The sequence below is a fragment of the Xiphophorus couchianus genome, chromosome 23 (genome assembly GCF_001444195.1).
Source record: "Xiphophorus couchianus chromosome 23, X_couchianus-1.0, whole genome shotgun sequence".
Lineage (NCBI taxonomy): Eukaryota > Metazoa > Chordata > Actinopteri > Cyprinodontiformes > Poeciliidae > Xiphophorus > Xiphophorus couchianus.
In genome coordinates this window covers 11,371,715-11,395,735 of record NC_040250.1, presented here as the reverse complement: position 1 = coordinate 11,395,735, position 24,021 = coordinate 11,371,715, and the positions used below count along the sequence as shown (strand labels likewise).

The 24,021-nt window shown below is 34.4% G+C and overlaps 3 protein-coding genes across 5 annotated transcripts; all 3 read right to left on the bottom strand.

Annotated features, from left to right (window-relative positions):
* Positions 1–372: 372 nt before the first annotated feature.
* Positions 373–2,845, bottom strand: LOC114138847 (uncharacterized). The gene is made up of 6 exons (XM_028008281.1): positions 2,797–2,845; positions 2,371–2,697; positions 974–1,327; positions 764–889; positions 622–653; positions 373–523 (listed from the first exon to the last, which is right to left on the bottom strand). Exons 1-6 carry the CDS (start codon positions 2,837–2,839, stop codon positions 386–388), a joined length of 1,020 nt encoding a protein of 339 aa, XP_027864082.1. The 5' UTR covers positions 2,840–2,845; the 3' UTR covers positions 373–385.
* A 3,021-nt stretch (positions 2,846–5,866) lies between these two features.
* Positions 5,867–9,619, bottom strand: LOC114138755 (uncharacterized). Of its 2 annotated transcripts, none has more exons than XM_028008155.1 (5): positions 9,553–9,619; positions 7,285–7,611; positions 6,516–6,869; positions 6,288–6,415; positions 5,867–6,031 (listed from the first exon to the last, which is right to left on the bottom strand). In XM_028008155.1, exons 1-5 carry the CDS (start codon positions 9,608–9,610, stop codon positions 5,915–5,917), a joined length of 984 nt encoding a protein of 327 aa, XP_027863956.1. In that variant the 5' UTR covers positions 9,611–9,619; the 3' UTR covers positions 5,867–5,914. The 2 variants fall into 2 exon arrangements, with proteins under 2 accessions (XP_027863956.1, XP_027863958.1); XM_028008157.1 differs by having other exon boundaries at positions 5,867–5,982.
* On the bottom strand, positions 6,098–14,065 carry LOC114138756 (uncharacterized). Of its 2 annotated transcripts, XM_028008159.1 has the most exons (6): positions 14,008–14,065; positions 12,705–13,031; positions 11,936–12,289; positions 11,708–11,835; positions 11,574–11,626; positions 11,331–11,457 (listed from the first exon to the last, which is right to left on the bottom strand). In XM_028008159.1, coding segments are annotated over exons 1-6 (909 nt in total). In that variant the 5' UTR covers positions 14,054–14,065; the 3' UTR covers positions 11,331–11,456. The 2 variants fall into 2 exon arrangements, with proteins under 2 accessions (XP_027863959.1, XP_027863960.1); XM_028008158.1 differs by lacking the exons at positions 11,331–11,457; positions 11,574–11,626 and adding an exon at positions 6,098–6,287.
* Positions 14,066–24,021: the final 9,956 nt, after the last annotated feature.

Sequence of the window (24,021 nt, the reverse complement as noted above, 5' to 3'; positions counted from 1 at the left end):
TGCTTAAAGAGGTATAAATTTTATTTTGAAAAGTCAAAAGAGCAATAACTTTATATTTGAGTAGACTGACAAGTGGCCTTTAAAAAAAGTTCAAAAAAGGTAGTTTATTGACAAGTTCCAATTACATTTCAATAATAATATTTTAAATTTTGTATTTTCTTTTGGAAAAATTGTAATTAGAGCAGAAACAGATATATTTACATAAAAAAGTTATGAGAAACTTTATTCCACATCAGGGCAGTTTGAGCTTGTTTCAAATATTAAGACAATACAGGACCACAATTATAATGTCTTAATTACTAACATTGGATTAATTTGAATCTACATTTGTTCATATAAACACTGTGCTACTTAATAATTAATATTTGTTCATATAAACACTGTGCTACTTAATAATTAAATCACATTTAACCCCTGAATACACACTGTCTTCAGTTTTCAGATGCCGTTTTATGTTTCCTCTTGATGTTTTCCTTTCGTCAAATTGTAAGGCAGCGTAGTTCAGGTCCTGTCCATTTACCGTCTGAGCAGAAAGAAAATATTGCATTAAATTTTTGTTCCATGTGACATTCAGGTATATTTTTTAAGACTTTTAAACACAATTTTATATAGGTCACTTACAATATTATCCAGTTGATTCTCATTCTGTTTTGCTGTTGAAAAACAGTTCTCAATGGTTTGCTCGAAAGTTCAGTTTTACTTCATAGTAGATTATTTAGATCTTTATTTGTTTCAAATACACAAGACAAAAGATACAACTTACATTTAACGTTTCCACACCATGATCTTCGAGTGTGGTGGCAGATAAAACCGATATTTACAGTCATAGAGATGACTAAGCAGATTATTATGATCATCAGCACATTAACTTTAGGAATTGCTGACTGATCTGCAAAACAAGGTGAAAAAGAAATATATTCAAAGATGTAATAATATTTGCATAAGTAAGTATTTGAAGTACAAAAACTCTTACCTGCTGTTTTAATTCCTTTTCCAAATAATATCTCTCCACATGTTGCCACAGCGCAGTAAAATGTTCCCTTGTCAGAAGAGCTGAAGTTCTTAGAAAAGCTGTAACTACATTTCTTTTGAGTGTTCGATGTCGCTGTGTTCTCACAGTCACGAAGTCCTTTGTCAGTAGAATGGATGATTTCTGGATAGGACTGTCCTGATCCGGTTCTGAACCAGAACACACTGAGTTCTCCTGAACAGGCTTTGTCCTCAGACTGAGAGACGACTGAACACTGAAGAGTCTCTGAGTCTGTTGGACGGGCAGGATCAGAATCTGGGTTCTGAAGAACAGTGTAGCTCGATGTCCTGGAGTTTGCTATGAAGAAATTAAAATGTATATTAAACTGTAAACAAGAGTTGTACTATTTTTATTTAGGATAAAAATAATTTGATTCTTGATGTCAAAAATAGGAAGTCATCTGTCTCAGTTTAACCTGAAAAATGTTTTATTGATGTTTATTTACATATTTTCAGGCTTTTTTATTGATTATGTCAATTTTGCTAATCTAAAAAAATGTAATGTCATCTTTTTTGTAGAACAAAAAGCAAGAAATAAAGAAGAAAATATCATTTGCCTTTTTGTTATATTTTTAAAATATCTCACAAATAATTTAAAACAAACCAAATTCTGGTCACTTTTACTGAGGCTCATGTAGTTTATCAGTTGTATTTGTCTGCAGTTTCTTGTGTTTGGATGTGGGTTTTAGTGACAAAAGGCCAATTGTTTTAACATTTTTTGATCTTGCTAGTTCACTTGACCACAAATTTTCTTCATCAATTAATCCTGGTCAGAGATGCTGTTTTCCATCTTATTCAGCATAAATCCCTATAATATCCCTAATATAATAACATTAGGAGTTTTTCAACAAACTCCTAATGTTATTGTGGATGTCTGTTCATTTTGAAAAGCAATAATCTTTACTGTAAAGAAAATATTTGTCCGTGCTAGATTTGGTGTTTAAACATTTAAACAATAAATATAATATTATTTAAGGGTGTATTGTATTGGTTGACCATTGTTTGATGCCTCAGCCAATGGTAAGAGACATCAGTGGAATATAGAAAAAGAATAAATCCATAGATACCCAAAGTATCAAGAGTACTTATTTTGAGAGCAGAGATGCCAAAAAAGAGATTAATCTAAAAACTAAGTTTCCCATGAGCAATCAATCTCATTGCGTATTAAAAATAGTCAATCATTTATGACTAAAGCTCACAAATTGTATTTATCAGAGACGTAGATCAATGTCTAATGTATTTCTTTCTAGTTTAACTTAATTCTCCAGTCCAAGTGGAGCCGTGTTTTTTGGAGAGAAAGAGACACATTCAGACGGAGAAAATATAAAATCAGTTCTTTACCTTTTACTGATAAATAAGTCCCAGTCCAAGTAGATGCAGTCCAGTCCATGTGAGCACAGTGATACATTCCTTCATCTTGTAGAACTGTCTTCATAATCGTTAGATTGCTGAATTTATCATCGTTTGTTGCCGCTATTCTTGAGGTAGACGCATTTTCTTGATAATTGGGCTTTATGCTTTTCTGCTGCAACACAATGAATTTCAGAGTATCTCCTGCACTCTGTTTGTACCAGTGAAGCCATGAGGTGCTTTGAAATTTCTCCAAAAAAGCACAAGACAAAGTCACAGGATCACCAAGTTGAACCGTGACCACTGGGACCAAAGAATCTGTATCATTTAATGAAAACAATAAGGAAAACAGCAAAAATATTTAATTGCCATCAGTTGCTTATCATTCAGTTACTTAACTGATGAAATGTTACTTACGCCCTTGGTGAAGAAGAAACAGTGAAGCCCATAACAGAAACATGCTGACACTGCCGTCATTGAGACCCTTGATTCTTAAATAACAGGGGGAGGTGTGGAGATCCACAGTCAAATGCATGTGATTGGCTATGACGGCATATACAATCAAAGTGCACTTCCTGCCACAGTAAAGCAATGTTCTTTGAAAAACCCACTACAATTACACTTGGTGGTGTTAACAGAAGTTTCCAAAGTGCCCTCCTGGGTAATTAAAATAAAAGTCAGGCAATTATACCAAACATCTGTTATTTCAACATAACATGTAAAAATTAAGAAATCTCAACTCACAGGACATGTATCAGGGCTTTGCTGGACTGAAAAATAAATGTTTTGAAAAGATGTTTTCAGACACTATTTATTCACTGTTATTTTAGGGTAGTGTATTCAAGCACACACTTCCTGTTTACAGTACTGGACATAAAATAATGGAAACGCATCTAAATTTCTTGTGGGATAAATTATCAGATGATACTACACTGGATATCTATGATCTGCTTTATTTGACAATTATCTTTATCTGACAATAAAAACATACTTGAATCCTGCAACTTTTGTAACTGGTGGCTGGAAGAAGAGCCAGATGACTGATGCACAGCCTGGATTGCTGGATTTCACACCTTTATATACAGCATCAGATAATCCTGAATCACAATATAAGAAGTATGTCAGACATAAGAAGTTATTGCCTTGTAGTAGAAAGTTCGCCCTTCGCAGTTTCTTGATTTCTTTGTCCTTCTTTACAATTGTTTCTTCCAACTCTCTAATATGATCCTCAAGCTCTCTAATCTAAGATTCATCATCTGTCTGATAATGTGAACACAAACAAAACAATGATAGTATGATTCAAGCACCAAACGAGAAAAAAAATACATACACATATGCATAACATTTACGTAGACAGACAGATGTGGTTGTGTGTGTCTGTGGAGAAGTCAGAAAATCCAAGATGGTATCCAGTACCTGAATGTTCGCGTTTTGTACATTGTTAGAAAAATTTGAGCGACTGTTTGGAGATTAGTTGTTTGTTCCTGGCTCTCTTGGTGCAGAGGGATTTCGATCACAGACTCGTCTCTTCATCGGAGTAGGAGGCCTCTTCTGAAATATTCGTAGCTTGAACCACTCCTCCATTAGAGAGCCGAGACCAGGAACTGAACCCAGGACGTCTGCATTGAGGACTACAGCCTCTGCACATGGTGTGCTACCAATACTAACATAAGATACTAACATAAAAGGGGGTGAGGACGAGTAACGTAGAAGAGGGTATTAGACTATCGTCAACGCAGGGAGGGAGAGAAGCTAACATGAGAGCAGAGGTGACTCAAGTAACGTGTGGGAGTGGGGGCACAATACGGGATATTTACAGGAAAATACTAATATAGAAGCACGGCGGGAGAGGGAGGTAAAATACGGTAGTTTCCCGCAAAAAACGGCAAACTTGACGGGTATGGGCTTGATAGAGGCAGTACTACTACCTTTTATTTTAAAATATGGGCCATTTTTGCAGCAAAAATGTGAATTTTAGAGCTGTTACAATACAAAGGCTTCCACATCTGCTTAAAGTGAAAGATGCAATTTAAGAACTTCAAAGTCAGTGCTTTGAAATGGCCGACTCTATGCCCTGATGTCTATCCATTCATCCATTATCTGCTTATCCTTGAAGTGTGCCGGGTGCTTGTGCCTTTTTATACAATGTCATTAAATGTCTATAGGTTCAGTCATTCATGGATCCTATTTCTTCAGTCCTATGTCTCTGCTTTTTTGTGTTGGTGTTTTGATGATTTTTCTTTATGTTTGTGATTAATTGTCATACTCAGTTCATTCCCTGTTGTTCATTATTGTCATCATTGTCTTTCTGATCTAGTTTATTCCTTTGTGTTATTCCTTGTGCTATTTCTTGTGTTTTGTGTTTCTAAGTGACGTACAGTGAGGTTCATAACTGGTGAGGCACTGACTTCTCTGGAATTGGATACACTAAATCCAAAATAAAGGCTTTGTGTTTTGACCTTTATTGAAACATTTTGTTGTTTTAACATTTAATTATGAATGAGTCAGTTGCATACTCTTAAACAATATTAAACACAAGAGCAATAAAATAATATTTAATATAAAATGTATTTTTTTTCTTTTATTTTGGCTTAGATCTCTTTGTTATGATTAAAATTGAAAATTGTGTATGAACTTACCTGTATTTATATGAAGCCCGAGCACTTAAACATCTCCATCACAAAAAATCATCATTGTTTGGCTTCATATTTTAAACATTTTAGTGAAGATCACCAAGAAGGAGAGTCATCCAACTATTTTTAGTTTTTTAATGCGTACATGAAAGGCACCTGTTGCCCATTGTGCCTATGGGGCTCAGCATCAGCACTGCCCCCTATCAGTGCAGCATGGCACTTTCAGCCTCACTCCAGCCTGTATAACAGCATATGTGTAATCCATAAATTTAGTTATTTGTCAGGATTCTGACGTGTTGGGTGCTTTTATTCCATCATTGGATCCATCTATCCCAGAGAGTATCTGTGCTAGAGAGCACTGGGCTACCTTCACAGCTGTTCTTTATCAGCTTCACTAGGGTGACACCTACAGCTTTGATGTCTTCAACAAATTTCATCCTCAAAGTTTTGTCCCCTCTGAATCCTTACAAAACGCCAGGATCTCTAAGCTCACTTCTTGATAACAGTTCTTTGAGCACACTGAAGACTGGATCCAATGTCAAAATTTCCACCTTTCCTCAGTATATAGTCTGTCTCTCATTGCTTATTGCTACTGCTACCATTATGCAGTCGGTGCGCTATGTCCAGCTTTTCCTATAATCCTCCTGTAAGTTCCCTTTGGTAATTAGTTATTAAGACTTTGCTAATTTTCTTCCCTGTTAGAATATTTCTGTTAGTTATAATGCTTTCTGACATACAACTAATAAAAAACATTTAAGATTATCAGATAAATAAAATATTTTTAATACAGACATACAGTTTTAATGAAAAGCATGTTTAATACTTGCTTCTCAGAAGGAACTTTTAATCTGACATCAAGTTTCATTGGACGCCATATCCAACCTTATTGAACATGATTATATTTAAGTCAGTTCTCTGACATTTGAATATACACTTTCTTCAGTCTTCAGCTCTCTCTTTTTTGTCGTCTCTGTGAAGAAATGCAAGGCAGCATAGGTCACATGATCTCCATCTTCTGTCTGAGAGGAAGCATAATATTTAAATCAAAATATACATTTTGTTGTATCCAGTTGTGTTTTTTTGTTTTTTTTTTCATTTTGAATTCACAAACTATGTAGACAATTAGATGTGTTTACTCATAATATCATCTGGTTGGTCCATGTCATTGTGTTGTGCTTTCTAGACACATGGTATAAAAAGTAATATGCATTCTGAAATTATCTTCATTTTTTTCTCTTTTGAAATAAACTTCCTATTTGTTTGATTAATACTTACCTCTAAATTTTTGCATGGTGTTCTTTGAGTTCGGCAACAGATTAAAACAATAATCACAATCACACAAATGGTCAAGCAGATTCCTGTGATCACCAGCAGCAACATAACTTCATAACAGGATGAATGAGCTACAAAGCAAAGAGATAAAGACACATGTCATGGTCTCCAATAAAGAGATGATGTCAATAATATATGCTGTTTAGGAGCACTATGCAAAACAATTCATACCACTTTCGATTCTGGTTCCATTTCCAAGAAATATCTCTTTGCATGTGGCCACGGCACAGTAATAAGTCCCAACATCAGAGGAGTTGATGTTCTTAGAGAAATTATATCTGTATTTCTTCTGAGTGTTTGACGTCTTCTCACAATTTTCAGGCATTTTTCCATCACTGTAGATGACATCAGGAGAGTTCTTGTCTGATCCGGTTCTGAACCAGAACACACTGGGATCTCCTGCACAAGTCTCTGTCTCAGTCTGAGAGACAAGTGAACACTGCAGAGTCTCAGAGGTTTTATAATGTAGATCCAAAACAGCTGGCTGCTGAACAACACGGTAGCTTGATGTTGTTTCACTGTTTCCTAAATAAATAAAGATATTGGTATTAAATCAGAAGAAGAAACAGGTGCAGTGTTATTAATAATATTGAAAAACAATTGTTGAGTTTATATTTGTCCTTTGTTCAAGCTTTTGGAAAAACATTTTACAACTATTGTATTTTACCTAAAAAAATATGTTTGCTTTAAGATTATGGACGTGGTAATATTTTTATTAAAGTGAGATCTTTTGGGTAGATAAGATGGAGATCTTTACTAACAGATATCTTCATGACAAAGTATTGCGAAATTTGTTTGAAATACAAATTATGTTTATTTTTATTAAAATTACAGTAATTTTACAAAGTAAATATTACTTTGTAAAGTGAAATTACAGCAATTTTACTTTGTACAATTACTGTAATTCTGTTTTGTATATATATTGAATTACACAAAATACCTGTTAATAATAAATAAGACCCATTCCAAGAAGAACCAAGCCAGTCCATAAGACCACAGTGATACATTCCTTCATCTTCTTTGGAGGTCTTCCAAATCGTCAAGTTGCTCATTTTGTTGGAATATGTTGTGTTGAAATTTCCAGATGTAAATCCTGGTCCATAATCAGGATTTGTATTGGGATGTGTCATTACAATTAATTTTAGAGTATCTCCTGCAGTTTGCTTGTACCAGTGAACCCAACCGAGGCTCCCAGTGGTCTTGGTAAAAACACATGTCAAAGTCACAGGTTGACCCAGTTGAACAGTGACAACAGGAGCCGAGGTATCTGCATTTAAAGACAAAAGTAATGAGAATAAAGTTTAGAATAAGTAATACCAATAGATAAAAATCATATAATAAAAGTTTATAACACCTAAATGGATGTTACAGAAGACATTAAATTTCAGTTCATGCTCCACTTACATCCTTAATGCACAGTCTGGCCCATAAGGGTCAGATTCACAGCCTTTGTTGAGAGATTTGTTATTTAAGTCAAAGGGAGATGTTTTGTAATCTGCACTTTCGAAGGCATCAGATTGGCTTTATTAGAAACAAGATCGCTCATTCTGGTGTGCAGCTGTGTGCAGATGTATTCCATGAGCTTCTTCTGGATTTAAAGATCTGTAGAACTTCTGCTGTATGAGTAACCATTCTAGTAGTCTCTAGTTCTATCTGCATTACTTGTATTTTTTCCCCAGATGATTTCCTAGTAAAAGTCTATCCTTACGTCCTATTGCTAAAGACACTTCCCTGTGCTCTAGGGCCCGGTCTAATCTGCCGATCTGTTTGTTTGAATGGAATCTCCTTGAGTGTTTCCTGCAGCTCCTGCAGCTCAGACAGGTGGTGAGCCTCACCTGCCTGAGTCTCACCTCAGGCAGGTGAGGCTCTGATGTCCTCAGCTCCTCACCTGCCTGCCCACTCTCCATCATCAATCACTCACCTTCTCTGAATCCTTCAAGTACACTCTGAACATCCATACTCACCTTTGAACTACAAATATTTGCTCTCATCTCACACCAGACACAATCTACTCTCCCACTCACTTCTCAGCTTCAAGCCACAGTAACAAAATCAGTATTTCGATCAACCTGCATTGGATAATTTACCTCTTGTTTTCCAGACATACAGTAACTGCACCCAGACACCCAAAAGGAAATGGAACCAATTCAGTACATTTCTCATTTTCTGGTAAAATCCTTCTTAATCAGCCTTTTTACTTTTTAACAAATAGTAAAAAGACTATGGTTCAGGAAACTAACTTGAAAATGACCATCACAGAGCACTTACTGCCACAATGAAGCTGGTGTTTGATTCTATTTCATATAGGACAGACGTGTTGGCCTTTCACTAAAATATGACTATTCATGTTTTTTTCTGAAGTATAGTTTTTTGATATTATTTAGCACCAGTTCACTATTCACAAATTTGCAGAATAAAAGTTTCAATGAGTGAGTGATTGGTGCCTAAAGCCACTCAGCTCTGAGATAATCAACCTATAAATTGTCCTCCCATCTAAATGACTGCTCATAGACAACTCTAAACGTAGTTTTGGTAATTTGTATTGTCAGAATTATGTCAGTGTTGCACATTCTGTTAAAAGGCAAATAACCATAAGACTATACAGTCAGCAGACAAAGTATATAATCTCATATTTGTTTAAGCATTTTCTTCATTTTCTTATTTAATGCCAAGGTTGTATATCATCACTATGGAGAATAAATTTCTTTTCGGAACATGAGCTACTGATGTTATAAAGGAAATCTTACATTTTATAGTTTTTAACAGGGTTTAAGAGAGTAAAAATAAATGGCTGGTACTTATGTAACGCTTAGCAAGGGGAAAAGATCCCAAAGCGCTTCAGATTACATTCACCCATTCGAGCACTGATGGTAGTAAGCTACTGGATTATAGCCAGGGCTGCTCTTTGGCAGTCTGACAGAAGTGACTATGCCATCCACCAGCATGACCAAGAAATCACCAGCAGGCAAAACATAGCAGGGGCTTGAACTGGCAACCCGCCGGCTACAGGACAAATTCTTACCACTATTACCACCTTTGCCCCACAACAGTCACTTGCAAATTCTGACTTTGAGAAATCGCCATTCAGTAAGACCACCAATGCGACTGGTGATCACCATGCCAGCTGTACATGCAAATCTGTATGTACAGTTGGCACGCAAGATTCAAAATAATAATTTGTTTCATATTTAGAGAAAATTATACTTACTTCCTTGGCAGAGAAAACATAGTGTCACCCAAAACAGAAGCATCTTGACACAAGTCATTACACTCTGTGATGCTTAAAAGACAGGAAGATGGGTAATTTACCACTGATGCCTCACCCACTTTTTCATGAAAAAGTGTGCAAAGTCTGTGACCTACAAAGAGAGCTGTGAACTTAAATTCAGAACACTGGGGGGAAAAAGCAGTGACTCTGTGACCAAAGATTAACAAAGATTTCTTAGAATTAGCATAGACTTCAGAAAATTAGAAGAGGGAGTCAAAACATCAGCTCTACCTTTCGATGCTTGAGGACCCTGCCTTCTTCCATAAATGTGCCAAAAATGACCCATTTTAGATTCAATATGTTTTTGTGCTACTTGAGGACAATCATTTGTTATCGCTTGTATTATTGTGTCCACCCAACAGCGACTTTAAAGTTATTTTATTTTTAATATTTAGAACATTTTTAAAACACTTAAAATACTCATACCAATACTCATTTTGTGTGCCTGCAAGAGTCTGTGCAGAAGTATGTTCCCTTTCATCCAACATTTATAAGACCATTACAGCAGTAAATCTTGTAACCATGACGCTTGAATGAGTAAACATTTGAACTCTGGACCACTGCAGTGAGTCCTTAAGGGAACAATCACAGAGTGGCCCCGAACAATAAAATTCCTTTCCCTTTTACTCATCTAACTAAGCTTCAAATACTTTGTTCAGTGGGTTGAACAAAAAGATTGCATAAAAATGTGAGGGACTAAAGCATTTTTAAACACGATCCCCTCATTTCAGGAGCTCAAAAGAAATTGGACAAATTAAACAATAGTGAATAAAATGTACATTTCTAATACTTGGTTGTCCAGTTGTTGTACAATTCAGGGAAGAGATAGGGTCTATGTCCAAGTGATAAACATATTTTGATACAAAATGTGTGAACTACGGTGGCCCAGACAGTTCAATAAGGCACCGTAGTGAATCAGCCCCAGAGAGAAAGACAAGTAGACAAATTGATTTACAGTTATTATTATTATTATTATTATTATTATCATGATTGTTAGTGCTGATTGTATTTGTACTCATGACTGCGCATCACTTGTGTATATTAATTATTCTCTCGTCTTTTACATTTTGCTGTGTAGCGTAAACACTTGTGTATTTAGTGTCTAATTCAGCTCATTCTCCTAATTAAGCTCACCTGATTTTCATTGTTTATTGCTGCTTACTTCATTATGCTGTGTGTGCTTCATGTCTTGCTCTCCTTGTAATCTCCTGTAAGTTCCCTTTGGTGTTTAGTTATCAAAATTTTCCATTTTTGTCACTGTTTGCTTCAATAGAATAAAGAATACAGGTGCTGGGAAAAATATGTGTTAGCTTGTAGCAGGAGGTTTGTTGATCTAAAATGTTAGAATAAAATTAAGACAATGTTGTATTTTCACATGTTTTTAATTGTAGCATTTCTTAAAATGTAATGAGTTGTATAAATACATATATAACAATATCAGTGCTCTATGTGAGTCTAGATTATAGATTATAGAACCTTTTAATACTTTAGAATATTACTGAAATGTCAACTAGCCATAGAGACTACCTATAAAAAGGCTTATTTCTGTTAGTTATGATGTTTTGTGATATACAACTAATTAAAACAAAACATTTAATATTAGAACACTACATCAGATAAATAAGAATATTTTTAATACGGAAATATGGTACTTGTTTCTCAGAAGGGACTTTTAATCTGACATCATGTTTCTTTGGAAACTACATTATAATTTATTGAACATGATTATATTTAAATAAATTCTCTGACATTTGAATATACACCTTCTTCAGTCTTCCTTTCTCTCTTTTTTGTCGTCTCTGTGGAGAAATGCAAGGCAGCATAGGTCACATGATCTCCATCTGTCTGTGGGGAAATATAAGATTTTAATCAAAATATAAATTTTAGTCATTTTGTTATATCAAGTTATTTTTATATTTCAATTTTACAAAGTTAGTAGACAATTAGGTGTGTTTACTCACCATATCATCTGGTAGATTGATGTCATTGTGCTGTGCTTTTGATGAGGAGTTTTCTAAACACATAGTTCAAAAAGCAACATGAATTATGAAAATATTCTAATTGTTAGATTTCTGTTAATTTGATCAATACTTACCTCTAAATTTTTGCATGGTGTTCTTTGAGTTCGGCAACAGATTAAAACAATAATCACAATCACACAAATGGTCAAGCAGATTCCTGTGATCACCAGCAGCAACATAACTTCATAACAGGATGAATGAGCTACAAAACAAAGAGATAAAGACACATGTCATGGTCTCCAATAAAGAGATGATGTCAATAATATATGCTGTTTAGGAGCATTATGCAAAACAATTCATACCGCTTTCGATTCTGGTTCCATTTCCAAGAAATATCTCTTTGCATGTGGCCACGGCACAGTAATAAGTCCCAACATCAGAGGAGTTGATGTTCTTAGAGAAATTATATCTGCATTTCTTCTGAGTGTTTGACGTCTTCTCACAATTTTCAGGCATTTTTCCATCACTGTAGATGACATCAGGAGAGTTCTTGTCTGATCCGGTTCTGAACCAGAACACACTGGGATCTCCTGCACAAGTCTCTGTCTCAGTCTGAGAGACAAGTGAACACTGCAGAGTCTCAGAGGTTTTATAATGTAGATCCAAAACAGCTGGCTGCTGAACAACACGGTAGCTTGATGTTGTTTCACTGTTTCCTAATTAAATAAAGATATTGGTATTAAATCAGAAGAAGATACAGGTGCAGTGTTATTAATAATATTGAAAAACAATTGTTGAGTCTATATTTGTCCTTTAATGAAGCTTTTGCAAAAACATTTTACAACTATTGTATTTTACCTAAAAATATATGTTTGCTTTAAGATTATGGACGTGGTAATATTTTTATTAAAGTGAGATCTTTTGGGTAGATAAGATGGAGATCTTTACTAACAGATATCTTCATGACAAAGTATTGCGAAATTTGTTTGAAATACAAATTATGTTTATTTTTATTAAAATTACAGTAATTTTACAAAGTAAATATTACTTTGTAAAGTGAAATTACAGCAATTTTACTTTGTACAATTACTGTAATTCTGTTTTGTATATATATTGAATTACACAAAATACCTGTTAATAATAAATAAGACCCATTCCAAGAAGAACCAAGCCAGTCCATAAGACCACAGTGATACATTCCTTCATCTTCTTTGGAGGTCTTCCGAATCGTCAAGTTGCTCATTTTGTTGGAATATGTTGTGTTGAAATTTCCAGATTTAAATCCTGGTCCATAATCGGGATTTGTATTGGGACGTGTCATTACAATTAATTTTAGAGTATCTCCTGCAGTTTGCTTGTACCAGTGAACCCAACCGAGGCTCCCAGTGGTCTTGGTAAAAACACATGTCAAAGTCACAGGTTGACCCAGTTGAACAGTGACAACAGGAGCCGAGGTATCTGCATTTAAAGACAAAATCAATGAGAATAAAGTTTAGCATAAGAAAAACCAAAGAAGCAAAATCATAATAAAAAGTAAATGCCTAAATTTTTATTACAGAAAATTTTAAATTTCAGATCATGCAGCACTTACATCCTTTATGAAGGAAAAGAAGCGCTGCCCATAAAAATCGTCATATTCACACTGTCTTTTGACATTTAAGTGAAAGAGAGATGTTTCGTAATCAACTCTTTCAAAGGCATCTGATTGGCTTTCTTAGAATCAATAAGCACTTCCTGCCACAATGGAGCTGATGTTCAATGCAAAATGTTTTCTGTAAAGAATAGATGGGTTTGCCTGCCACTAAAATATCTGGTATTATTTTTCATATATATTTTTTTTAAGTTTACCTTTTGGCATTTATTATTGAGCACCAGTTCAATTACATACTGTATTCACACGTTTACTGAATCAAGGCTTTAATGTTTTAGGTCTGGACCAAGCAACACATTATGTAAAAATGATCCTCCCTCCTCACAAAAAGCTAATAAAAAACTCTAAAAAAAAATTTTTTTAAAGTTTGGCAATTTTTATTGTCAGAATTATTTCAGTGTTTTATTTAATAGTTTATGTTGTAGGTTAAACACCTTCAGATTCTGAATTTAGCATATAAAATATAGAATCCTGTTTTGATTTATGTGTTGATATTTTCTTGAACATCCTGTTTTATTTAAAGAACATAAATACATCAGTGGCAAGTTTTAGATCATAAATATGGAGATTGATTTTGACCTCCTAACAAGAGCTGCTAACATTATCAATCCATCAAGAAAGTCAGAAAGATTGTAGAGAAAGAAAGTGAATATTTGACTGCAAAAAAATCTACACCCAGTAACAGCACCAGTATAACAATCCATAAAAAGCTGCATACGCAGTTGACATGCCAGATACAAAATGATAAATTATGTTTCATATTTAGAGAAAAATTATACTTACTTCCTTGATGAAGAAGAACATGTATTGTGACCCAAAACAGAAGCATCTTGACACAACTCTTTACACTCCTGTGATGCTTAAAAGACTAAAGGAAGTGGGGCAATTTCACACCGATGACGACGAATCACTGTATTTCCTGCCTCACTCACGTTATCCTGCAAAAGTGTTCAAAGTATGGCCTTAGCGAAAGTAATGTTGACTCAAATTCAGAATGCTGAAGATGGAAAAAGCAACAACTCTGTGACTGAAGGGTCAGACTAACAAAGTGGCAAAATTTCTTAAAATCCACATAAAATTAGAAGAGGGCTTAATAAAACCAAACCAGAAGATTCTGTCAGATTTTTTGTTCTTATAGAGATAATAAGCAGATAAATGCAGGCCATGAACATACTGTAAACATACTTATACTTGCAAAAATGTCAACATTTCACTAGTCTTCAGATAAGATTAGATTGAACCAGTAATCTTTTATTAAGTCTTAAAATGCCATCAAGTAATATTTTGTCTGTTAAGATTAAAACTCTCAAGAGTTTGTAAGTTATTCTCCCCGTGTTGAGAATATTTCAGTTTACGCTGCGTTTTCAATTTTGCTTCAAGCTGGTTCTTGTCATTTATTTCTGGGACATTCTCCCTGTGAACCGGTAAATAAATGGCTTTGATAAAAGAGTAGAAGCGGTTAAAGAGAAGAATGGCCAGTGGTGCTGGAGATGGCAAAGAGAGCCAGAGAAACAGCTCAGGTGAACTTAGCTAAAATTTAGTTTTGTTGTTTTATTCACTGAATAATTCTTTAATCGGTTTAGATGAACAGTACAGTCTCCAATGCCTATATTAAGCTGGAAACAGCCACTCTGGAGATACTGTACACCAATGAGTGTTGAGCCGTGGAGTGTAGAGGAGCAGGAAGTTCAACATCTGAGGTCGAAGGACTCAGCCCTTTTCTTACAGCTGCCAAACCACACCACAGAATAAAATCAAGATGTGTCATCATTACGTCTCCAACTATAGTTGGGCAGCAAAAACTGTCAGTCTGTGAAGGCTGTAAATTCTTAATTACTTTTCCAAAAATGTAAGTTATTTTCATAAACTTTGCATTTACCTGTCAATCAGAGGGAAAGAGACCAAATGTTAAGGTTAAATATTTAGAATTTAAAGAAAACCCCAATGTTCCTTCTCCAACCTTTCAGAGAAAACCCTTTAAGTAGTCAGATTTCATGTTTAGTCATTTGTCTTTATGAATAATTAATTGATTCACAACTGGTATGTAACAGCACTGGAGGAATATGGTTTGTTTCAGGTTTGATTTATTTCAAATATTTGGATTTTTTTTCCCTTTTTCTTCTTGTTTGTTGATTTTATTCCTAACATATTTCTTGCGACCGTGCTGAAATTTATAAAAAACATTTGATGGTTCTCTGATAATGCCCCAATATCTCAAATATATTGTGATTTTGAATGTTGTATCCCCCTGAAATACTTTTAATAATTTTTTCTTTCATACTTAGCTAAATCATGTTTTTTATGTGTTTTCTCCTGAGAAAAAGCAGATGTGTACCTATTATGCACACCAATTCCTCATTACACAAGTACACATTCCCTGTCATGCTTAAATCAAATAAAAATTCAAGTTAATAGAAGTTATAAAGTTGAAAAGTATGTATAAAAACCCCATGAAAAAACTATTTTCATTTGCACAACTACTGCTTGCTGGATTTGTTCCTTTTTTTTTGGACTGTTCTCTGTAATCTAAGAGATTCTTGTGTGAGAAAATTCCAGTTTATTAGCAGTAACTAGATAGTCATACCAGACCATCTGGCATCAACAACCATTCAAAGTTCCTTAAATTTACTTACTTCCTCAATCTGATGCTTAGATTGAACTTCATTCTCACTATTTATAGGTATTCAGGTTGCTACCATATGATTTACTGATTTGTTATTTGTGTTTACAAACTGCTGTTTAAGTATATCTAATAAGATAACAAATATACTTAATTCCAATCTCATTTCTGAAAAGGTTTCAGACAAAAAAGCCACCAAAACATCTATGTTAAATTTTCAACACCACTTATAACCTGAAGCATAGTTTAAGTCATTTTGAGCCTGCTAATATTAAGTAAGGGAAAAATTTGGATAAATGAAATTGTGTAGCCTATATACTATAACTTACACAGGGAAAAATAAATCTGATAACCAGGCATAGCCTGAATTGTCAATTGTAATACTGGTGGAATGAACTGGAAGGATTGCATGACTTCTGTGAACAACAGATTTGTATTATATGTGACTTCCCTCTCTCCTCAACAAAAAAAAAACTGACTACACAATATAGCCTATAATTTCCCACAACACTGTATTTTTGTATTAGAAAAGGATTGCTCGGGCTTGCCGTGGTGGCGTAGGGAATAGCCTGACCCATGTTTGGAGGCCTTGAGTCCTCGACGCGGCTGTCGCGGGTTCGATTCCCTGACCTGGCAATATTTGCCTCATGTCTTTCCCCTTTTCCTGTCAGCCTACTTTCATATAGGGGACATTAGATCCCACAAAAGACCCCCTGGAGGGGTAAAACAAAAGGATTCCTCACAACACGATTGCACAACTTGACATCCATTCAAACTGATCGTTTTGTGAATATACAATTTCAGTCTTCCTCTTGTTCTTCTTCGTCTCTCGATGTTTTTGCTCCAGAGAAATGTAACGTAGAATAGTTCAGATCCTGTCCTTCATCAGGCTGTTCAGAAAAAAAAAAATTTCATGTACAATTATATTGAACACTAGGCTATAAAAATTGAAATTTAAAAGAAAATAACACTGATTTGATTTACAATTGCTACTTACAGTTTCATCTTCTTGTTCTTCTGAGGGATTTTCTGCACACACTGAACAAACAGCAACATGTGTTGTGCCATGTTACATTTCTTATCATTTCTAGCATCTCACACAGCTTCTATTTAAATGCATTACATGAATCAAAATTTTCACTTTCTGGTATATTTTTAAAGACATAAGGAGAATAAATGGATCTAATTTTGTAAATAACACCTTTAAATATTTTACACGCAAATATCTGGTTGCAAATCAAAATTCTATTTACAATCACAGAAATTCCCAAACAGATTATTATGATCAGCAGGATCTGAATGTTGTAACTTTGACCTGAATAAGATAGAAAAAATAAGGGTGTGCATTTTGAAAATATTTATGTCTCTGTTTACAAATTTTGCATGTTACGTACTGTATATACTACCTTCTTCTTTTCTGATTTCATTTCCGAATAGAATTTCTCCACATGTGGCGACAACGCAGTAGTAATTCTCAAGGTCAGAGGGGCTGATGTTCCCGGGGAAAAGAAAATTACATTTCCTCTGGGCATTAGGGCTTTTCTCACAATTGTCCTCTCTTTTTCCTTCAGTGCATATGATATTTGGGAAAAATGTTATTAAACCATAGTAAAATAATGAATACACACCACACAAATACGCACCAGAATTGAGAAGACACAGGAGGAAGAAAGACCCAACATTGCCAGACAAAAACAGATGTACATTGAGATATGATTATACAAAGAAATCTGAAAAATATACAATAAACTACATTTACATGTACAGTGCTGCTTGAAAGTTTGTGAACTAGTTGAGTAGTTTAGATTTTTCTTATTTTTAACCATGATTTTCTTATTTTCTCATTACCAGTTTTTGTATATGAAATGTCAGGTTTATGTTCATCGATTCCATTTGCTTGTTTTGAGGGAAATGTATGAATTGCAAGCAGACTAAATGAAACATGGAATCAGAGCATCTGCAAAAGTAAATGAACCACAGCTGCACTGGTAAAGACAATCCGGTAAAAGACTCAGGTGAAACACATGTGAGTTCTCAAGCAATCAACTAAGCAGACCAATCAAATGAGACAGCCTTGGGAAAAGTTTTGAGGTGCACAGGTTAAATGGGAGAGGAAACCAACCAAACCACTGTTGTGAAACGGGCAGTACATGCCAGATGTCCCCCTAACCTCACTCAACTGGCAGAGTTCTGCAAGGAGGAGTGGACAAAAATCCCATAAAGCAGATGTGAGACACTCGTTTGTGGTTATAGAAGACGTTTAGTTGAAGTAATGACTGCAAAAGGAGGAGCCACAAGGTACTAACTGAAAGAGTTCACATACTTTTGCACTTGGCAGATTTTCAGTTTTTTGACAGATAAAATACTTTTGTTGAATAAATAATGAAAACATGTATATTTTTTTCTTTGTTTCCCTTATTTGGAAGGTTTGCTTTACAATTTGAGATTTGGATGTTCATTTCACATGATTATTATAATTTTTCTTTAGAAAATAATGACCATGTTCGGGTGGTTCACAAACTTTCAAGCAGCACTGTATACACATAGAGCAACCAAAAACTGTTTTACAGCTTTTTTGCTTTAATAAAATTTAACTGTAAAATAAGACAACACTGTTTTTTTAATATTTTCATCAAACAACTGTTACAACATTTTAGCAGCACACAGAACAAGAAACTATATTTTAAAAAATGTGCTTTCTATTTATATGTTCACTAATAGGCTAATGGACTTCCATATTAACACATTATCATGACTCTAATATGTCACATCAAATTTCTTTATTCTCTGTCAAGCAAGCTTAAAACAAATATGTCAAAACATATAACAACATATTAACATGTACATTTTAAAAGCCTGGAAAAAGCTTTCTATACTAAGGTGTCCGACAACAATAATATACAAAATTGCGATACATCTTTGATTTGCCCTCAAAATGAATATTTCCAAAAAATGTAAATATAAAAAAGTAAAATGCTTCTGTTCATATGTTCATTTTGTATTATCCCTTTGATGGATGCTGCCTTTCATGGACAGTTTAATGTTTGAATATGTGCAGTTGTCCGATGTCTCCCTCTTACTCTTCCTTCTTGCAGATTTTCGTGAAGAGAAATTTAGTGCCACATAGTTCAACCCATCCTCCGCATCATCCTCCTAAAATTGGTTAGACATTATTGTTCAGTTTGTTATAGAAAATATATAGGTTTTCTAATAGATAAAATCTGTTTTTAATTATTCCAAAGATACCCATGTTTTTATATAGTCAGTTTACTGAAACAGAAATGATTTTTGTTTCAAGTGATAAGCTGCTGCTGTGAATGCTGTATTTTCATCAGTGTCAGCATTTCAGCATATATCACATTTATATACAAAACTAATGTAGAAAAAAACACCATGTGTTGAACATAATAAAACAGATTTTAATTCATTTGCATCTTTATCAGGAATTCTATGCAATCGAGTATCGTTTTGTCCACACTACCATTTTTTCCTTCTTCATTTATACAATTTTTGCAATGGTCTTATGTTTTCTTTTCATAGAAGATATGCCAACTGCTTCTGTATGTAGCAATATCTCTTTCTTTCAAGAAGAGAAAATTATTGACTGAGCTGTTTCTGCCAATCTGTTTGTCTGTGCTAGCTGCCATTAACGTCATGTGGATTCTGTTATTTTTGCACATAGAAAAAAAAATGTTTTTACCACATTGTATGGTTGATCCTCATCCAGTTCAGTAAGATTTGTGACTGTTGTATCCTCTGTTAAAGGAATAATACATTAGTTGCAGTAATCTTTTTACCATCAGATCTGTTATTTCATAAGTGGTGAAAAGACAATTAGGTGTTCTGCTATTCTTATATTTGCCTTTTACCTTACGTGAGAAATCAAAGCTCATCAATCTCTCTTTGTGAAGTAGAAATAAACCTTTACATGCAATGAACTTGAAGATGACTGGAACGCTAAGCTGAGACTTTTAGGATGGCTTACCAGGGCAATAGCCTGGAGCTCTGGTGATTTCCATAGAAAAAATATGTTGAATGGACTTTGTTTATTTCAATTGTAGAAACATTCCCAAGATTTAACTGAGTTCATCCAATTAGTCATTTCTTTGAGTGAGGTGCCCAATATCTTCTTAAATCTGATCCCAGTGTATATAGCTTAACACATGTGCAATTAAACAAACAATTTAGAGAAAATATTATATACACACAACAAACCTACCTATGCGATTTTCACAATGTCGTTTTGGCTTTCTTCTTTGGGACATCAAAGTGATGTTCACAAGTACAGAACAAGCCAAAAGTCCTCCAAGCAGTACAATAGCATACAGGAACAATTCTTCTCCTAAAAATAAAAACATAGACATTACATGTAATGTAACACATGTAATACTGTTTTAGTGACTTTCCTAAAGCCACTATAGGGATTTAATAAATCATATGCTGTGGCATTTTTTCATATGGTCTGTGTGGCTCACAATCACAGTAACTACAAATCAATTCATTAGTCACTTACTTCTAAACTTGTTAGGCATGTGTAAATTAATTGCAAAGATGACAAAAAGATAAAGATGTACCTAAAAGCTTGCTTGTCTCCACTTTGATTCCTTCTCCAAACAGGATCTCCCCACAAGTGACCACAGCACAGTAGTAAGTCCCAGCGTCCAAGGAGTTTCGTATAGTTTTAGTCAGACGGTATTCACAGCTGCTTCCTGCTTGTGTACTGCAGCGTTTTTTATCAGCATAGATGAATCCTGGATTTGATTTTGATTCTGCTCTGAACCAGAACACATCATGTTTATCTGCGCACTGGTCTGTGCTTTCTTTTTTCTTTTTCTCTGATAGAAGTGAACAATGCAGAGTCACTTCAGTTCCAGGCAAAACTGACTTCACATCTGAAGTTTGAATCACATTGTAAGACTTCTTATTTTGAGAATCTGAGTTTGAAAAGGCAAATAAAAATCAATCAAAGGTTAATTAACAACTTGTTTTTATTAGACATAATGAAAACATATCATATCTTTGTATGAGGATATGAAGATGTCTTCACACAAAATGAAAATATCTTACCATTCACAACCAAGTTTGTGCCATTAACAAATGTCATTTTGTATGCTGCTCCTGCTTGACAAAAATATGTTGCTTCATCCTCTTTGCTTACATTTTTGATGATGAGACAATACGTGTCTTCAACTTTTTTACTTTCGAATCTTGAGTTCAGAAAGTGTTGCTCCAGCTTCACTTTATTAAAACTGCCTCCAGCAACTGTTTGGACCATAAGTCCATGATTTATCTTATACCAGAAAAACAATCCATTGTCAAACCCAAGTACTTTACACGTCAGATTCACAGTTTGACTGAGTTCAGCTTCAGTCAGAGGGATTTTGTCAGGAATCTGTATGGTTTGAATCAGACCTAAAAAAAAAAAAGAAATTACAGCCATATTAAAACACAGAACAACAGTAAAACGTACTCTAAAATAGTATAAAACTCAACAAAAATTTGACACATTAAAGTAATTATCTTCTTTAAACTCACTCATTGTGGTTAGAACAATTAAAGCAGCCAGTCCTCCAACCATGGTCATTATTTCGCCTTTGTCTTGCACAACTGATAACTTTCAACCAAGTTAGAAGATTTGGGTTGTCAACATTGAAGAGATGGAAATCACTCTGATTGGCTAAAATAAAGAGTGCGCATCCCACAAATATGTAAAACAATGACCCATTTTCATATAATCTGCAATAAAAGTGAAACTTTTCACACATGACCATAAGGAGGAGTTTAAAACTTGGTTTCATGTTTTGTGATTTTGTGAAACAATAACTGCCTACCTTTATAGGCTTTTAATTATTTTAAACAAAAACATATAAATCATGCAAATGTTTGCATTTCTTTGCAATTGTTAAGGATGAGCAATATTTTCTTGTTTTAAAACAAAGAATGAAACTTTGTTTTAACATTAAGATACAATATTTGTTTATTTTTAATCTATTAATGGCATTTAAATTGTAAATGCCATTAATAGACATGTGTCTCTATAACAGAGTGACCAAACTTGCTCTTTTCCCCAGACCAGTTTTCACATCCTGCCCCGGGCAGCCGGAGGACTGTCGTTGATGAAGATGTCTGCGTTTTCATCGCTTTTCAGGTGACCAGAAAATTGACTTAAACTGACTTGAATGATGTATGAAATACGACATTAAAAATACAAACATATCGCATTGACATGGAAATAAACACAAGTTGTTCATTTCAGCCCAAAAATGGCTAACATCAGCCAATAGCGATGTTTATTGTTTCATTTAAGTGTTTCAGGACTTTTTCAGAAATCAAAATATGGCCTGAGAGGAAAATGGTGCAAAAAAAGAGGTCACCTGAGCAGTTGACAGGTTGTTGAAACAGACTCACTGTATCTTGAGTCTGCTCAAACGTGATAAAAATCAAGTCTTCTATGTTTTTGCTTTAGATTCTTTAAGTCATGACAATATTACACGCTCCACTTTGCATAGATCGCAGTATCTGACAAAAACAAGATGTTCCACATGCTTGGTTAATGTTTTACACAAAAGATAAAGCGGAAAATTTAATTTAAAACGATCTGTGCTGGTGACATGGTTATTTGTACAGATTTATTACAAAACACTGTGCACTGCTGCAATACAACTTACAAGGGGCAGATGTTGCTTTTTATCCCCAACTTGTAAATATGTTCATGTTTACTAGGTTTATCATCAAAACGTAGCAAAATACAATAGGAAAATATTCATGGAGAAAGGACAGGATAACAAAGACCCAATGTTACCAGAAAATCAGACATATAAACTCAGGTATGACTACAAAACGAAATTGGGAATAAGATACAACACAATACCTTAAAACAGCAATTTAGATGTGTCTTTTTTTCTTTAATTAAATTCTGCTGTTTAAAATAAGACAAATCTGTTTTTGTTTTTTTTCATCAAATAACTGTTACAAGATCCTAGCAGTACACAAAATAAGAAACTGCAGTAAAATTAAATGTTCCGTTTCTTTTTTCTTCTATCTTTAAAAGTAGATACATACGTATAAAAACACATGCACACAAAAAGGTTAATGGATTACCAAATTAGCTGAACATGGTCCCTATTTTTATTCCCCAAGTCAAGTTTCTTCCTTCTTCATCAAACAAGCATAAAATAAATACGGTAAAACATACGACAACATATAAACACATTTCTGTTCTAAAAGTCTGAAAAAAGCGTTCTATGCTAAGGCAGTACAAAATGCTAGTACACAACGACATTGCACCAAATATGTGATCAGCCCTCTAAATCAATATTTACAATTATTGTAAGCAACACAGAAGTCACATTTTTGTACATATGTTCATTTTATGTTATCCCTTTGATGGATGCTGCCTTTCATGGACAGCTTAATGTTTGAATATGTGGAGTCGTTTGATGTCTCCCTCTTACTCTTCCATCTTATAGGTTTTCGTGAGGAGAAATTTAGCGCCACATAGTTCAACCCATCCTCCGCATCATCCTGCTAAAATAGGTGAGACATCAGAGTTTAGCCTTGTATACAAAATATTTTGTCTTCAATTATTTTAAAAATGCCCAAGTGTCTATTTAACGCACTGTGTTAAATAGACACAGCTTGTTTTCTTTACATAAAACTTTTATACAAAACTAATATCCAAAAAACACCCTGTGTTGAACAAAATAAAATGGGTTGTAATTCATTTGCATTTTTTCAGGATTTTTGTGCAATCAAGTATCTCACATTGCCCACATTACCAATTATCTCTTTCATTTATGCTTTGTTTGCAATTATTCCTGTCCAAAGTGGTGTTTTTTGTCTTCTTTTAGCTTAATACAAAACTATTGTTGTTTTGTATTAAGCATGTGCAATAGGTGACAGTGCACATGTCACCTATTGCACATGCCAATAGGTGACATGTGCACTCTTTGCGAGTTTTGCTCATAGAAAATTTAAAATTATTTTACCATATTGCATGGTTGATCCTCATCCAGTTCAGTAAGAGACATGGCTGTTGTATCTTCTGTTAAAGGAAAAAGACATTAATTGCAGCAATCATCCTTTTGATCATCAGATAAAACCCCTGTCGATATTGGGTGAGATCAATCCTTGTTTCCACATATGTTATGGGAAATCACATAATCAAGGCACAAAGT

What these genes read in the sequence shown, in the direction of transcription:
- LOC114138755 (XM_028008155.1), bottom strand. Translation starts at nt 9,610, where the DNA reads ATGACTTGTGTCAAGATGCTTCTGTTTTGGGTGACACTATGTTTTCTC. An exon ending in ATGTTTTCTCTGCCAAGGAA is followed by an intron (nt 7,612 to 9,552) that starts GTAAGTATAATT and finishes CTTTAAATGCAG; the next exon opens with ATACCTCGGCTCCTGTTGTC. An exon ending in CACCATGCAAAAATTTAGAG is followed by an intron (nt 6,032 to 6,287) that starts GTAAGTATTAAT and finishes GCTTCCTCTCAG; the next exon opens with ACAGAAGATGGAGATCATGT.
- LOC114138847 (XM_028008281.1), bottom strand. Translation starts at nt 2,839, where the DNA reads ATGTTTCTGTTATGGGCTTCACTGTTTCTTCTTCACCAAGGGC. An exon ending in GACTTATTTATCAGTAAAAG is followed by an intron (nt 1,328 to 2,370) that starts GTAAAGAACTGA and finishes ATTTCTTCATAG; the next exon opens with CAAACTCCAGGACATCGAGC. An exon ending in AGAATCAACTGGATAATATT is followed by an intron (nt 524 to 621) that starts GTAAGTGACCTA and finishes CTTTCTGCTCAG; the next exon opens with ACGGTAAATGGACAGGACCT.
- LOC114138756 (XM_028008158.1), bottom strand. Translation starts at nt 14,053, where the DNA reads ATGCTTCTGTTTTGGGTCACAATACATGTTCTTCTTCATCAAGGAA. An exon ending in TGTTCTTCTTCATCAAGGAA is followed by an intron (nt 13,032 to 14,007) that starts GTAAGTATAATT and finishes CTTTAAATGCAG; the next exon opens with ATACCTCGGCTCCTGTTGTC. An exon ending in GTCTTATTTATTATTAACAG is followed by an intron (nt 12,290 to 12,704) that starts GTATTTTGTGTA and finishes TTATTTAATTAG; the next exon opens with GAAACAGTGAAACAACATCA.